The sequence below is a fragment of the Hypanus sabinus genome, chromosome 3 (genome assembly GCF_030144855.1).
Source record: "Hypanus sabinus isolate sHypSab1 chromosome 3, sHypSab1.hap1, whole genome shotgun sequence".
Lineage (NCBI taxonomy): Eukaryota > Metazoa > Chordata > Chondrichthyes > Myliobatiformes > Dasyatidae > Hypanus > Hypanus sabinus.
In genome coordinates, this window is record NC_082708.1 from 10,100,787 (window position 1) to 10,118,900 (window position 18,114).

At 41.4% G+C, this 18,114-nt stretch overlaps 1 protein-coding gene across 6 annotated transcripts in view; it reads left to right on the plus strand.

Annotated features, from left to right (window-relative positions):
- acer3 (alkaline ceramidase 3) overlaps positions 1 to 18,114 on the plus strand; it is a 267,551-nt gene that overhangs the window by 104,108 nt on the left and 145,329 nt on the right. For all 6 annotated transcript variants that reach the window (XR_009511061.1, XR_009511062.1, XM_059963723.1 and 3 more), the window contains one exon: positions 5,795 to 5,847. Coding sequence is in view for 4 of the 6 variants with exons in the window: in XM_059963723.1 (XP_059819706.1) it covers positions 5,795 to 5,847 (53 nt within the window). In the remaining 2 variants the exon portion in view is untranslated. The remainder of the gene's footprint in view (positions 1 to 5,794; positions 5,848 to 18,114) is intronic.

Here is an 18,114-nt window from a genome sequence, read left to right on the forward strand (position 1 = left end):
TCAGGAAAGACCTGGTTAAACTGGAAAGTATGCAGAAAAGTGCCAGGACTAGCGGGCCTGATTTATAGGGAGAGATTGGCTAGGCTAGGTCTTTATTCGTTTGCACGTAGGCGAATGAGGGGCAACTTTATAAAAGTATTTATAAGTATGAGATGTGTAGATAAAGGGAAGAGTAGCAGTCTTTATCCCTGGGTAGGTGAAATCAAAACTAAGGTGCGAGGAGAAATATTTAAAAAGGACGAGAGACAATTTTTTTATTTTGGGGTGGCGAATACATAAAATGAGCTGCCAGAGGAAGTGGTTCAGGCAGGTACAATAATATCATTTAAAAGCACTTGGGTAAGTATGTTGGGGGGGCTGAGTTTAGAGGGATAAGCACCAAACACAGGACATTGGGACTACCTGGATGGACTCATTGGGCTGAAGAACTTGTCCATGCTGACAATAGACATTAGGTGCAGGAGTAGGTCATTTGGCCCTTCGAGCCAGCACCACCATTCACTGTGATCATGGCTGATCATCCACAATCAGTACCCTGTTCTTGCCTTCTCCCCATATCCCTTGCCTCCGCTATCTTTAAGAACTCTATCTAACTCTTTCTTGAAAGCATCCAGAGAATTGACCTCCACTGCCTTCTGAGGCAGAGCATTCCACAGATCCACAACTCTCTGGGTGAAAAAGTTTTTCCTCAACTCCATTCTAAATGGCTTACCCCTTATTCTTAAACTGTGGCCTCTAGTTCTGGACTTCCCCAACATCGGAACATTCCTGCCTCTAGCGTATCCAGTCCCTTAATAATCTTATATGTTTCAATCAGATCCCCTCTCATCCTTCTAAATTCCAGTGTATACAAGCCCAGTCGCTCCAATCTTTCAACATATGACAGTCCCACCATCCCAGGAATTAACCTCGTGAACCTACGCTGCACTCCCTCAATAGCAAGAATGTCCTTCCTCAAATTTGGAGACCAAAACTGCACACTCCAGGTGTGGTCTCACCAAGGCCCTGTACAACTGCTGAAGGACCTCTTTGCTCCTATACTCAACTCCCCTTGTTATGAAGGCCAACATGCTGTTAGCTTTCTTCACTGCCTGCTGTACGTGCATGTTTACTTTCAGTGACTGATGAACAAGGATACCTAGATCTCGTTGTACTTTCCCTTTTCCTAACTTGATGCCGTTCAGTTAGTAATCTGCCTTCCTGTTCTTGTCACCAAAGTGGATTATCTCACATTTATCCACATTAAACTGTATCTGCCATACATTTGCCCACTCACCCAACCTGTCCAAGTCACCCTGCATTCTCATAACATCCTCTTCACATTTCACACTGTCACCCAGCTTTGTGTCATCTGCAAATTTGCTAATGTTACTTTTAATCCCGTCATCTAAATCATTAATGTATAGTGTAAATAGCTGCAGTCCCAGCACTGAGCCTTGCGGTACCCCACTAGTCACTGCCTGCCATTTAGAAAGGGACCCGTTAATCCCTACTCTTTGTTTCCTGTCTGCTAACCAATTTTCTATCCATGTCAGTACCCTACCCCCAATACCATGTACTCTAATTTTGCCCACTAATCTCCAATATGGGACCTTATCAAAGGATTTCTGAAAGTCCAGGTACACTACATCCACTGGCTCTCCCTTGTCCATTTTCATAGTTACATCCTCAAAAAATTCCAGAAGATTAGTCAAGCATGATTTCCCCTTCGTAAATCCATGCTGACTCGGACCAATCCTGTTACTGCTATCCAAATGTGCTGCTATTTCATCTTTTATACTTGACTCCAGCATCTCCTCTACCACTGATGTCAGGCTAACTGGTCTTTTATTCCCTGTTTTCTCTCTCCCTCCTTTCTTAAAAAGTGGGATAACATTAGCTACCCTCCAATCCTCAGGAAGTGATCCTGAATCTATAGAACATTGAAAATTTATTACTCTGTGACTGACAGTGTCTTGGTTGAGGGACATTGCACAAGAAAATTAAGCATACCATCATGTCTCTGGTGATGTTAGCCCTTAAACTGGTGTTATGAGTTTGAATGCAATTTACCGAGTCATTGGCTTTATACAGCATCCATCTACAAATGTGAATTCAATTTCTTTCTAAGTGTTTTGTAAACCCTCTTGCATGAAAAAGCAAATGCTCATTTCAAATGTTGCCGAGTGTTATTGCGAGGGGGGGGGGGAATAATCTCCTTGCTTATTAAGATGGATGGTGCGACTACATCTGCCAAAATTTCTCACAGACCCTCGTTCTAAAGAAGCTACTTAATATAAATGGGTAATTAGATTGCAAGTGCTAATTCAAACAATTTAGTAGCAAATGAATAGGCTCTATTATTTTCAACAAGGAAACTGGTATGGTTTAGTACTTTGTATTGTTGATGTGGGGGATGGGATGGAAGAAATAATACATATGTGAAGAAGAGAGGAAAGTTTTGCTGAGATACAATGGTTGAAGGTGTCGGCCCCACATTTTGCTATGAACGAGCTGAAGATAAATGGGGTTTGGTGGGAGGATGGGCAGATGTAAAAGGGAAAAAAACAAAGTTCAGACAAATTACTGGTATTGAAACACTGATGCCTGAGAACAGAAAAGCCTGCAGAAAGTGATGGATACAGCACTTCTACAGGAGAGCTGCCATAAGAAAGCAGCATTCGTCATTAATGACCTGCACCATCCAGGCAACACCCTCCTTGCTGCCACCATTGGGAAGGAGTTACAGGAGCTGTTGGTCCCATTCCACCAGGTTCAAGAGTATCTATTACCCTGCGACCATCAGGTTCCTGAGCCAGCATGAATATCCTCCACTCTGAAAAGAATTCACAATCTATGGACAACTGTACGAGGTCTACAGCTCATGTTCTCAATATTTTTTATATATTTATTGGTTTTTTTTTGTATTTGCACAGCTTGTGTTTTGCAGATTGATTGTCTGTTAGTCTGTGAATGTAGTGTTTTACTGGTACTATTGTATTTCTTTGTTCTATTGTGAATGCCTGCAAGAAAATGAATATCATTGTAGTATGTTTTGCCATATATGTACATTGATAATAAATTCAATCTTGAACTTTGAATTACTTGGTACCCTCTGCCAAATAACAATTTGCAGTTAGTCCAAGACTGTGAGGAATTGGGGGAGTTTAAACCTGGGAAAAGTTGCTTCATGGAAAGGCTATAGTGCAGGGCTTTTCCAACCTGGAGTCCACAGACCCCTCGGTTAATGGTAAGGGTTCATGGCATTAAAAAGGTTGGGAACTTCTGTTCCAGGGATATTATGCTGACAGTTCCCTTGAAATCCTGATTCATTTTTTTCAGACACTATCCTGATGTTTGACAGGTAGCCAAAATGAATTGACTCATTTATTGGGGCAACATCTTGTAATCAGTATGAAAATTTAATAAAATCTTGCTTGGCGAGTGGCATTTTGAAGTCATACCCATGTGCTCATCTGCGTGACCCTACCCTTTGCAAAGATGGGTTTTTAAAAATAAGAGTTGAGTGTCCATGTTTTTCTGACACACGCTAGTGTGTTAAGGGAGGAAACGTGTAATTTAGGCCTTAACCTTTTTACTATGGGAGTAAAGTGCAGTGATGCTAGAAAGTTTGTGAGCCCTTTTAGACTATTATTTATTTCTGCATAAATATGATCTAAAATGTAATCAGATCTTCAGCTGTCCTAAATCTAGATAAAGAGATAATTAAATAAATAACACAAAAAATATACTTGTTTATTTATTGAGAAAAGTGATCCAATATCACATGTAATCATTGGAAAAAATATGTGAATCTTTACTTTCAGTAACTGTTGGGACCCCTTGCACAGCAATAATATCAAGCAAACATTTCCAATAACTATTGTCTCAGTCCTGCACTTCAGCTTAGAGGAATTTTAGGCCGTTCCTTACAAACTGCTTCAACTCTTGGATATTGGTAGGCTTCCTTGCATGAACTACTTGCTTCAGTTCCTTCCACAACAATTCTATAGGATCAAGGTCAGGACTTTGACTTTGACCCAGCTATTCCAACACATGAACTTTCTTTTTAAACCATTCCGTTGTTGACTTACTCTTGTCTTTTGAATCATGGTCTTGTTGCATTATCCAACTTCTATTAAGCTTGACATTCTCCTGTAAAATGTCTTGATATAATTTTGAATTCATTGTTCACTCAATATTTGCAAGCTGTCTAGGCCCTGAGGCAGCAAAGCAGCCCCAAACCATGATGCTCCTTCCACCATGCTTCATCGTTGGGGTGAGGTTTTGGTGTTGGTGTGCAGTGCCTTTTTTCCTCCAAACATAGCAGTGTGCATTTCTGCCAAAAAGTTCAACTTTTCTTTCATCTGTCCAGAGAACCTTGTCCAGAAGCATTGTAGGACATCCAGATGGTCTTTTGCAAACTTGAGACGTGCAACAATGGTTTTTTGGAGAGCACTGGTTTCCTCTGTGATGCCCTTCCATGAACACCATTCTTGGTCAGTGTTTTTCTTATAGTGGGCGCACGAACACAAACGTCTAGAGATTGCTGCAGATCTTTTGCTGTTACCCTTGAGTTCTTTTTCACCTCCTTCAGCACTGCACATTGTGGTCTTGATGTGGTCTTTGCAGGATGCCACTCCTTGAGAAAATAGCAACAGTACTGAGTTTCCTTCATTTGTAGACAATTTCTCTTACTGTAGACTGATGAACACTCAGGTCTTTAAAAATGCTTCTGTAGTCTTTTTGTAAACGTAGTTGTAAATCTAGCCAGCTCCATCTTGGTCACTAGCCTACAAAGTACCCAGACCATCTTTAGGGAGTGGTGTCTCAGAAAGGCAGTGTCCATTATTAAGGACCTCCAGCACCCAGGGCATACCCTTTTCTCACTGTTACCATCAGGAAGGAGGTACAGAAGTCTGAAGGCACACACTCAGTGATTCAGGAACAGCGTCTTCCCCTCTGCCATCCAATTCCTAATGGACATTGAAGCTTTGGACACTACCTCACTTTTTTAAAAATACAGTATTTCTGTTTTTGCACATTAAAAAAAATCTATTCAATATAGGTAATTGATTTACTTGTTTATATATTATGTTTTTGTTTATTATTATTATTATTATTATTATTATTATTTTTCTCTCTCTGCTAGATTATTATTGCATTGAACTGCTGCTGCTAAGTTAACAAATTTCACGTCACATGCTGGTGATAATAAACCTGATTCTGATTCTGAGGTGTAACTTCATGCATCTCTACAATTCTTCTTCTAAGGTCCTGTGAAAGCTGCTTTGATTGAGGCATGGTGCACATAAACAGATCTTTCTTGAGAAGAGCAGGCTCTGTCAGTAACCTGACTATGTGTGTCTTTTTTTTATATAGGGCATGCCACCTCTACAACCCACACCTCCAATCTCATCTCATTGATTGGAACACCTGACTTCAAATAGCTTTTGTTGAAAGCATCTCAGGGATTCACATACTTTTTCCAACAAATACATGTAATATTGGATAATTTTCCTCGATAAATGAACAAGTAACATGCTTTTTTCTGTTATTTATTTAATTGGGTTCTGTCTAGTTTTTGGACTTGCATGCAAATCGGATCACATTTTAGGTCATATTTATGCAGAAAAAGAGAAAATTCTACAGGGTTCACAAACTTTCTAGCGCCACTGTAAGATTGAATTTGGCAGAATTACAAAAAGCTAAAGCTAAATAACATTGTCAAAATCTTTTCTGATAAATGAACATTTATGAAGCTATTTATTTTAAACAACTCAATTTCTTAATCTGTTCTTTTTTCTTGTTTCAGCTGTTGGAATAGGGTCGTGGTGCTTCCACATGACATTGAAATATGAAATGCAGGTGAGCTTTTCCATAACTATCCAATAGTAATTTAAATTTAAGTTTTAATTGCTGACAGCCTTGGTGATCTAACTTATTTGGACATTCATGGTCTAGGCCATAAGGCATAGGGGCAGATTTGGGCCATTTGGCCCATCAAGACTGCTCTGCCCTTCCATCATGGCTTATTTATTATTCCTCTCAACCCCATTATCCTGACTTCTGCCCTTAACCTTTGACACTCTTATTAATCAAGAGTCTAACCACCTCCACTTTAAATATATCCAGTGGCTTGGTCTCTACAGCTGTCTGTGGCAATAAATTCCACAGAATCACTACTACCTTCTGGCAAAAGAAACTTATTATCTCATCAATTCTAAAAGGATTTCCTTGTATCCTGAGGTTGTGCCCTCTGGTTTCAAGATTCTTCCACTACAGGAAATATACTCCCTGCATTCACTGTAGGCCTTTCAATATTCCATAGGTTTCAATGAGATCCTCCCTTTATTCTTTTATATGCAGATGAGATGAACAAGCTTCCAGTTACAATCAAACTTAATGATGGTCGGAAGAAAATACAAGGATATATTGTAGTTTTTGTCATCTGAATCTTTTAAATTTGATCAGAATGTCAATTTAAACTTAAGTCCCTATACTTAAAAAAATGGCCAATACTAATTCAGAATGGATTCAGAAGCATCTGTTGTTGGTTTTGCTTGTATTGTGATGGTGACATTAAGAAATCATAGTGGATGTTCGCCAATATCAGAAGATAGTCCCACTGATGTGGTCATAAATATGATCTCAATATAGTTGGATGCATGTAGCCAAGTCTTAGTTCTAAAACTCTCATTCCATAATTTGTATGTGCTCTCTCTTCCTTACAAGCATGCTTGTTCTTTTTAACACGACGTCACCTCCTTTGGTGTAGTGCTGACATTTATCTGAAAATACCTTCAAAACAATTTCCTGTCCGGAGCCCAGCGTGTATGTGTAATTTTGACAAGCCTCTAATAAATGTATAATAAAATGTGTATAACTGGTTGCATCACAGTCTGGATGCAACCAGTGCCTTTGAATGGAAAACCCTATCATGTAAAGCCCCCCTCCCCCCACCCCCCCACCATTGAGCACATCTACACGAAACATTGTTGCAGGAAAGCAGCATCCATCATTAGGAACCCCATCCCCACTATCCAGGCCATGCTCTCTTCTCGCTGCTGCTGTCAGGTTGAAGTACTGGAGCCTCAGAACTCACAAGAGCAGGTTCAGGATCAGTTATTACCCCTCAACTATCAGGCTCTTGAGCCAGAGGGATAACTTCAGCTAACTTCACTCTCCCATCATTGATCTATTCCCACAATCTATGGAATCATTTTCAAGGACTCTTCATCTCATGTTCTCGATAATTATTGCTTATGTATTTATTATTATTGTAAGGTATGAATCTGTTTCTTTTATAGCAATGACCCCCCCCCCAGCTCTAATTATTGATCTCTTTTCTGCACATGCACTGTTGTCTCTACATACATATTGTTCTCTCTGTCTCTGTCTCTCATTGCACAAGTTACAGCCGTCTCCTGCATGTGTACTTTTACTTAATTAATAGGTATTTGTGTACAGACACAACAAATTGGCAATGAGTAGGAACCTGAATGTCAGAAAATATCACGAACTGCACCGACAGTTACAGGACAGAACAGCTAGAGTTAAACAGCACTAGGAAGCTGAAGATCCCATGAGTAACAGTGAAGAACGCACTGAATTTAAAGTGAAAATAACATGGCAATAGCCTCAGTTGGGAAAGTTGATGGATTTGAGAGCACTCAAATGAAGGCTGGGAGTCACATATCAAGAGAGTTGAACTGTATTGTAACACGAACAACGTGGAGGAGCAAAGGAAAGCCTCTGCACTTAGCTTAATGGGTGTAGTGACGTACAGTCTCTTACAGAACCTATTAACCCCTAAAAGGCCAGCAAGCAAGATATTTGATGAAATTGTTACAATTTTTAAAAAATCATTTGAGCCTAAACCGTTGGCAATAGCTGAGAGCTTTACATTTTTCGGAAGGAACCAGTCTAAAGATAAAAGCTTTTCTGAATACTTTACAGAACTGCACAAACTTTCCCAGTTCTGTGACTTTAGAGATGGGCTTTCTGATACATTAAGACTTGTATGTGGCATGCAAAGTCAAAGCACTCAGAAGACACTTCTGTCTGAAAGATACTTAGAACGAGCATTGAACATTGCAATGGCGTTAAAGTCTGCAGCAAAGGATGCAGTAGAGCTACATAAAATGAGGTTAGAATGTGAAATGCACAAAATGTCCCTGAATGCAAAACACCAAAGATGTTATCGATGTGGCAAATCTTCCCACGGTGCAAATGACTTTTGGTTTAAAGAATAATTCCGCAGAAACTGTCACAGACAAGGTCACATAGAGAGAATGTGCAAGATAGATAAAAAGCACAACCAAGTAAAAAGTCTCAAACACAGAACTAAGCAAATGCATAAAGTTACTGAATGTAAAACAGAATCGGACAACACAGAGTCTGACAAAGGTGAACTGTCATGCCTAGAACTGCATAGTATAACTGAAGTAGATCACAAAATCATCTGGATCACAATAGATGTGTCTGGTGTAAAACTGAAAATGGAACTGGTCAGCTTTGTCCATAATTCCAGAGGCTGACTATAATAGACTGTTTTCTAAGATACCATTAGGGAAGACCTCATTGATGCTCAAGACTTTCATAGGTGAATAAAGTGTCTCCCAAAGGCAAACTGAAAGTAAGTGTGATATATGGAGGCCAGACACATCAGTTGGAGCTTTATGTATTGAAAAGTGGCAGGCCAGCACTTTTTGGATGTGAATGGTTGAGAAACTAGCAATCAATCAAGGCTCTTAGTGTGACATCAACAGGCAATGGCAGCCCAATTGATAGCACTAACCAGTGTCTTGATGCTTCTCAGAAGCTGGTTGAGAAGGGATTGGTAAACTCAAAGGCATGATGGTCAGAATTGAACTGGATGAAATTGCAATGCCAAGATTCCATAAAATGCATCTATTGCCGTACGCACTATGTACTAAAGTGGATGCTGAACTGCAGAGCTTGGGGGTTTCTGGAATGCTCTCCAAGGTTGAGTGGTACGATTGGGCCACACCTATTGTCCTGGTGATCAAAAAAAGGGAAGGCTGGAGTTATTTGCATATGTGAGGATTTCAAGGTGAGCATCAACCTCGTGCTGCATACTGTGCAACATCCCCTGCCACAAATAGAAGACATTTTTGCATCTTTGGCGGGTGGGCTGAGATTTTCAATGATTGGCTTATCTCAAATCTAACTGCAAATGGAGATTGAGAAGTCAAGGAGGAAGTTCAGCACAATGAACACTCACAAGGGACTTCTCCAGTTCAATCTTCTCGTCTTTGGTGTCGCATTAACTCCAGCAATTTGGCAAAGAACAATGGATCAGATACTTCATATATCCCAGGAACAGCATGTTACCTTAATGATATCATTTCTGACAAAAATGATGAAGGGGCACCTCCAGAACCTTGGTAAAGTGCTTAGCAGGCTGAGTGAGTAAGGTCTGTGCGCAAAGAGAGAGAACATGAGTTTTTCAAGAATGAAATCTCATATTGTGAACATGTCGTTGACAAGCGTGGATTACATAAGTCAGAAGAGAAGACTGAAGCAGTACTACAGGCACCCAAACCGGTAAATGTGTCACAACTCAGGTCATACCAGGGCCTTGTAAACTCCTACCACCAGTTTCTCTCAAACACTGCGGGAGTGCTGCATCCATTGAACACTCTGTTACAGACAGGAGCAAAGTGGGAATGGTCAGAAAGATGTGAAAAAGCATTCAAGAAAACAAAGAGACTAATAACATCCATTGGACTGTTCGTCTATTATGACCCATCCGTTCCCGTCAGACTAGCATGCGATGCATCCCTTACGGGTAATTGACGAGTGCAGAATGTAACTAAGCTTAGATTGACTGAGTGGTCCTTAGCGTAGTATGAGGAATAAACAAATTCTACCACTTCCTCTATGAGCATAAGTTTATGCTAGTGCTAGATCACCAGCCCCTTGTGTCCATTTTCAACCCCATGGAGGGAATTCCAGTGATGACTGCTATCTGGTTACAACATTGGGCACTATTCCTAGGAGCCCACCCTTATGACATAGAGTTCAAGATAACCAAACATCACAGCAACACTGATACCTTGTCACGTCTTCCACTCTTGGCAACTGAAGAAAAAAAGTCTTCATGTGACCCAGCAAAAGTGTTCCACACCACACTGGCAGACCATTTGCCAATATCAAATTCCGAAATACTAAGGGAAACAAGGAATGACCTGACATTGTCAGTAGTCTACGAAATCACCATGCTGTCAAGACAAGACAAGCTGTCAGTATGTCAAAGAACACTGATGTGTCAATCTCGTGTTGTGGTTTCCTCTAAACTGCACACCACAGTGTTAGAAAATCTGCACAAAGGACACCTGGATAAAGTCAAGATGAAGAGTTTTGTATGGTGGCCAGGGATAGATAAATAGATTGAAAACTTGGCCAAAAGTTGTTTGGGATGCCAAAAAGTTCGAAATGCACCCCCAGGGGCAGCATTACACCTACGGGAGAGGTCATCTTCACCAATGCAAAGAGTACATATTGATCTTGTTGGGCCATTCATGTTTCTGATTGGTGTGGTTGCTCATTTAAAGTGGTTGGAGGTTATACCAATGAAGTCAATCAGCTCAGTAAAGACTACGCTTTGAGGACCATCTTCGCCAAGTCAGCTCCTCACCGCCCAGCAATGAATAGGTTAGCTGAACCTTTATCCAAACCTTCAAGAAGCCTACTGAAGAAATTGACAAGGAGGGCATTTCTCTACAGCACAAGGCGGACAACTTCCATTTTGTGTATGGGAACTCTGTTCATGTGATGACAAATCAAACCCCTGCAATGCTGTTCATGAACAGGAATCTGAGATCTCATGTAGACCTCCTGAAACCAGATCTAAGGAGGGAAGTGCAAAATAGACAGTTTAGCCAATTGCCTATTCAGCTTTGAGATTGGACAGGAAGTCCTAGCACATGATTATTGAGAAGGCAAGTAGTCACCCGGTAGGATAGCTACAAGAATTGGATCACTGATGTACACAGTGGATGTTGGAGACCAGACATGGAGACGTTATGTGGGCCAGATACTGGATATTCAGCCAAAGAACACATCTGAGTTAATTGTGTCCAACACATTACAGCCACCGGACTTGCCTCTCAGTGAAGATTTCTCTGACAGCAATGTGATACTGCACATATCCAGAGGTGTGACAAGAATGTTATCGTTGACAAGACCCTGCCAATCCTGATGCCATTCCACAGGTCCAGAGATGCTATCCTGAAAGAAATAGAATGCCACCCAAAAGACTGAATCTTTAGAATTGTGAAGTTAGTTATAGACTGCTATTGTGAAAGTATGTTTATTTTGGAATATGGGGTTATGTAAGAGAAATTGTATGTTTTGTATATATACAAGTTTATAATGTGTTAATCTGAAGGAGGAGGAAGTGTAATGTATGGATCTATTTCTTTTAGAGCAATGACCCCCCCCCATTATGTTTATTATTATTATGATGTTATTATTTTTGCTATGTATTAATCAGTTGCCTGCGTATGCGCTGTTGTCTATGCATTTGTATCGTTTTCTGTTTCCACCACCTCTCTCTTGTGAATACGGCAGTTAAAGCCACCTCCCACATGCGTGGTTTATTTCATTGATATGTAGTTGTGTACAGACACAATCACTATTTTTTATTCTTTTGTTTTTGCACATTGGTTGTTTGTCTGCCCTGTTGGGTCTGGTCTTTCATTGATTCTATTGTGGTTCTTGAATTTACTGAGTATGGCCACAAGAAAACGTATCTCAATATTGTATATGGTGACATATATATACTTTGATAATAAATATACTTTGAAGTTTGAAACAAATGTGAGTTGAATGACAATTATATACTAAACCAAGAATGACATGGAATAGAAAATCTTAAGTAAAATTGGTGACATTTGCAAAAATGTGCTCTGATTATACATTCTGATATCACCCCTCTCTGTAATAACTTCACAACTTAGATGGGTTAGAATGGGCAAGAAAGTGGCAAATGAAATCCCATGTTGGGAAATGCAAGGTCATGCACTTTGGTAGAAGAAATAAATGTGCAGACTATTTTCTAAACAGGGAGAAAATCCAAAAATCTGAGGTGCAAAGGGACTTGAGAGTCCTTGTGCAGAACAAGCTAAGAAGGAGACGGGTGGATGCAGGTTGAGTCAGTTTTGAGGAACACAAATGCAATCTTAGCATTCATTTCAAGAGTGTTATATACAAGAGCAGAGATGTGATGCTGAGGCTTTATAAGCCACTGATGAGGCCTCACCTTAAGTATTGCAAACAGTTTTGGGCTCCTCAACTAAGAAAAGATGTGCTAACATTGGAGAGGGTCCATAAGCGATTCACAGAGATGATTCTGAGAATGAAAGAGTTGTCATCGAAGAATGTGAAGAATGTTTGATGCCTCTGGGTATGTACTCCCTGAAATTTAGAAGGATAAGGGCGGGATTTCACTGAAACCTTTTGAATGTTAAAAGACCTAGACAGAGTAGATGTGGAAAGGATGGTGAGGGAGTCTACAACAAGAGGGCACAGCCTCGGGATAGAGGGGTGTCCATTTAAACAGAGGTACAGAGAAATTTCTTTAGCCAGAGGAGGGTGAATTCGTGGAATTTGTTACCACAGGCAGCTGTGGAGGCCAGGTCATTGAGTGAGGTTGAACAGTGCACCAAAGGCTAGGGGATGGGTTTGAGTAGGGGAAGAAAGGATCAGCCATGATTGAATGGTGGAGTTGACTTGATGGGCCAAATGGCCTAATTCTGCTCCTAGGTCTTATAGGCTTATGATGTTGCATTCCCTCCATTATACTAAGTTTTCATAAGAACATAAGAAATAGTAGGCCATCCAGGCCATCGAGTCTGCCCCACCATTCAATAAGATCATGGCTGATCTGTCCGTAAACTCAGTTCCATCTACCTGCCTTTTCCCCATAACTCTTAATTCCCTTACTATGTAAAATCCTATCTAGCTGTTTCTTACATATATTTAGTGAAGAAGCTTTAACTGCTTCCCTGGGCAGAGAATTCCACAGATTCACCTCTCTTGGGGGGAGAAACAGTTTCTCCTCATCTCTGTCCTAAATCTTCTCCCCTGAATCTTGAGGCAATGTCCCCTAGTTTTGGTCTCACCTCTCTCATTCTTCTGAACTCCAGAGAGTATAGTCCCAGGTGACTCAATCTCTCCTCATAGGTTAACCCCTTCATCCCTGGAATCAACCTGGTGAACCTCCTCTGCACTGCCTCCAAAGCCAATATATCCTTCCTCAAGTATAGAGACCGGAACTGTACACAGCACTCCAGGTGCGGCCTCACCAGTACCCTGTACAGTTGCAACATGACTCCCCTGCTTTTGAATTCAATCTCTCTAGCAATGAAAGCCAACCTTCCATTTGCCTTCTTAATAACCTGTTGTACCTGCAAGCCAACATCTTGTGATTCATGCACAAGCACTCCCATGTCCCTCTGCACTACAACATGCTGCAATCTTTCACCATTTAGCTAATAACTAATAATCTACTCTTCTATTATTCCTTACGAAGTGGAGGATCTCGCATTTACCAACATTGTATTCCATCTGCCAGACCTTGGCCCACTCACTTAACCTACCTATATCCCTCTGCAGACTCTCCACATCCTCTGTGCAATTCGCTTTTCCACTCAGTTTAGTGTCTTCAGCAAATTTTGCTATGCTACACTCAATGGCCTCTTCCAAGTCATCAATGTAAATGATAAACAGCAGCGGGCCCAGCACCGACCCCTGCAGCACCCCACTCACCACTGACTGTCAACTGGAGAAACACCCATTTATACCAACTCTGTGCCTTCTATTGGTTAACCCAGGGGTCAGCAACCTTTACCACTGAAAGAGCCACTTGGACCCGTTTCCCACAGAAAAGAAAACACTGGGAGCCGCAAAACCCGTTTGACATTTAAAATGAAATAACACTGCATACAACGTTTTTTTTGCCTTTATGCTATGTATAAACAAACTATAATGTGTTGCATTTATGAAATTGATGAACTCCTGCAGAGAAAACGAAATTACATTTCTGCATGCAACAAAAACATTTTGAACTCCGAAAAAAAGACGTTGGGTTGAAAGTTACTTTTAAGTAAAATATTCAAAGTCTATTTGAGTCCTTCTTGTATTTATGAAAAACGCCGAACTTAAATTTTCCGCCAGCAGCAAACCAAAAATAACGTCAGCCAGCTGTCATCCTGAAAAATGAAAGGACTATTTCACTGAACAATGAAAAAATATGAATATAAGTAAAATAATAGGCAATTAAAATATTTATCATACTTGGTTAATTGGATTTCTGCTCCTGGACCTCAGCGCACAGCGTCTGCACATCAGGGCTGTATGATGTCACCTTCATCTTTACACAGGATCGCAAGCTGTCATCTGTGAGGTTTTCAATATCACTCCATTTGTGTTTCTGAGCAAGAACGGCCTTCTGACGGGCAACATCTTCAAGGTCTGCTGTCAAGCGTCTAAACTTGGACACCCATATGTCTTTGTCGGCTATGTCGGCCAGTTCCATCTCAAGATCAGGTTGACTCACACCTGCCAATGCAGTCGTATTCAGTAGGGAAGGATCAATGCTTAAGGGAGTGACCGGGAAGGATAATGTGTTTTTTTCCTCTCTGAACTCACAGAAGCGTTTCCCAAACGATGTTTGCATTGCGATGATTGCAGAATGTAAATACTCCGAAATTATCATGTCGTGACCTTGTTTGAACTCTCTCAAATTGGGGAAGTGAGACAAAGTGCCTTTCTGTAAATCTCTGGCAAGCAGTGTCAACTTGCGCTCGAATGCCAAAACATCCTCCAACATGTGCAGGGCTGTACGTCCTTTCCCCTGAAGAGCTGTGTTCAGCGTGTTCAGGTGCGCTGTCATGTCTACCATGAAGTGTAGCTTTTCCAGCCACTCTGGCTGTTCCAGCTCAGGAAAGGTGAGCCCTTTGCTGCCCAGGAAAGTTTTCACTTCTTCCAGACACGCGACAAAGCGTTTCAGCACCTTCCGTCTGGACAGCCAGCGATAAAAACACGTTGTAGCGGTGTCAGTAAACTGCAGTCAAAGATAGCTTTATTCGAACTAAACAGCCTTGCTTTTAAGCCTCCCTCAACCCAGCCCCCATGGACGCAGATGCTGCAAAAGACGCGTACTCACAAACCCCCGTAGGCTATCTCCCTTAGCCGGAATGCTGGCTAATTGTGAGCCGTTTCGGATGTGGCAGGAAATGTGTCGCTACACTTAGGTTGTACAAGATCACCATAATTACATTTCAAAAGCTAACAAACTAACATAAAATACATTTTAATTAAATACTGACCAATTATTTCCCAAAGCCACAGGGAGCCGCAGCACAGAGGTGAAAGAGCCACAAATGGCTCGGGAGCCGCAGGTTGCCGACCCCCGGGTTAACCAATCTACTATCTATGCCAATACATTTCCTCCGACTCCATGCGTCCGTATCTTATTTATAAATCTCTTGTGCAGCACCATATCGAACGCCCTCTGGAAATCTTATATGACATCCACCTGTTCCTCTCTATCCACTGCACTCATTATGTCCTCAAAAAACTCCAGTAAGTTTGTCAAACAGGACCTGCCCTTTCTGAATCCATGCTGCGTCTGTCTAATGGAACCACTCCTTTCTAAATGTTTCGCTATTTCTTCCTTAGTGACAGCTTTAAGCATTTTCCCGACTACAGATGTTAAGCTAACTGGCCTATAGTTGCCCATCTTTTGCCTATGTCCGTTTTTAAAAAGTAGTGTGACATTTGCTGTCTTCCAATCTGCTGGGACCTGCCAGAGTCTAGAGAGTTTTGATAAGTTATTCCTTTAATATGTAAAGTTCTTGTCAACTGCTACAGCAAGACAGTAGATTAAAAGATTTTTGTTTAAAAAAAAGCTGGGGAATATACTGAATCTACATGTACTCAAAGGGGGGAATTACAGTTATTGCTAAATGATTATGACAGTGCATTTCAGATTTCATTTAAGATTTGAGGCTTTATAAGACATGGTCGGACTGTACTTAAAGCCTCAGAAGAGAGGAATATTCCTTTGGAACAGAGGTGAGAAGATATCACACACTAAATGCTGGAGAAACTCAGCAGGTCAAGCTGTATCTATGGAAATGAATGGATAGTAGTAGTTGTTTTGAGTTGAGAATTTTCTTTAAGACTGAGAAGGAAGGGAGAAGATGCCAGAATAAAATGGTGAGGGAGGGGAAGGAGGTAGCTAGAAGGTGATAGGTGAAGCCAGGTGGGTGAGAAAGGTAAAGGGCTGGAGAAGAACGAATTTTATAGGAGAAAGGAAAAGTGGGAACCCAGAGAGAAGTAATAGGCAGGTGAGAAGAGGCAAAATATTAGAATGGGAAATGGGGGGGGGGGGGGGGCGGTGTAATTTTTTACCAAAAGGAGAAATTGATTTTCATGTCATCAGGTTTGAGGCTACCCAGAAGGAATATAAGGTAATGCTCCTTCACCTTGAGGCTGCCCTCAGCTAGGCAAAAGAGAAGGCCATGGACCAACATGTTGGAATGGGCATTAAAATGTTTGTTTGCTTGGAAGTCCCACTTATGGCAGGTAGACCAGAGGTGGCTGAAGAAGCAGTCTCCCAATTTACGAATAGTCTTATCAGTGTAGAGGAGGCTGCTTCGGGAGCACTGGACACAATAGACAACCCCAGCAGATTTGCAGTTGCAGAGTTACCTCACCTGGAAGGACTGTTTGGGGCCCTGAGTGGAGGTGAGGGAGCAGATATATGGGTGAGATGAGAATGTATTTCTTTATCCAGAGAGTGGTGAATCTGTGGAATTCATTACCAGAAATGGCTGTGAAGGCCAAGTCATTGGATATATTCAAAGCGAAGGTTGATTGGTTCTTGATTAGGCAAGCTGTCAAAGGTTACAGGGAGAAGGCAGGAGAATGGGGTTGAGAGGAATAATAAATCAACTGTGATAGAATGGCAGAGCAGACTCGATGGATCAAATGGCCTAATTCTGTTCCTAGCTCTTATGGTATTATAGATAATGTTACATTTCTGGCTGTGCAGATTAAATACATTTTAAATGGATGAAGAAAATGGTAAACACAAGGAAATCTGCAGATGCTGGAAATTCAAGCTACACACACAAAATGCTGGTGGAACACAGCAGGCCAGGCAGCATCTATAAGGAGAAGCACTGTCGATGTTTCGGGCCTGACAAAGGGTCTCAGTCCGAAACGTCGACGGTGCTTCTCCCTATAGATGCTGCCTGTCCTGCTGTGTTCCACCAGCAGTTTGTGTGTGTTGAAGAAAATGGTGTCAGTTTCCTTTAGCACCTCATGAGAGGGAAGGGAAAATTTTGATCTTCTTTCTACACTTACGATGGCGTGGTAGTAATATAATACTATTACAGCACCAGCACCTGGGTTCAATTCTGCTGTTGTCTTTGAGGTGTTTTTACATTCTTCCTATGACCCTATGTGTTTCCTCCTGGTGCTCCAGCTTCCTCCCATAATCTAAAGATACACGGTTTAGTAGGTTAATTGGTGACATGGTGTAATTGATTGGGCTAATAGGACCTGTTACTGTGTTGTATCTCTAAATAATAGAGCTTTGACCAGTGGCTAATTCGGACGTCGGAAGTTTGGTGAGATGGGGACTTCAATTCGGTCCACTGCCCGAGGACAAAAGGCAGCAGCAGCAGGCCTTGGCAGCGTAATATAGCTTTGACCAATGACCAATTGGCATCTGGCATTGATTAGGAAGAGCAAATTAAAGGAAGGCAGGGGCAAGCGCAGTGGCATCCTCGTGGCTATGTTCGTTGGAGTGGACATAGTCAGAATGGTGATCTTGAAGCTCTAGCTCTTCGAGGCTTCAGTCAGAGAAACTCAAGTTTTTTCATTCTCATTATATCTGCTCAGCTAGGGACAGTTGGGATGACAGGCAGGATAATGAATTGCTCCTATTGTGGGATGTGGGAAGGCAGTGAGACCTCCTGTGTCCCCGATGACTACAGCTGCGAGAAGTGCATCCAGCTGCAGCATCTAACAAACTGTGTTAAGGAGTTGGAGCTGGAATTGGATGAACTGTGGATCATTCAGGAAGCTGAAGGG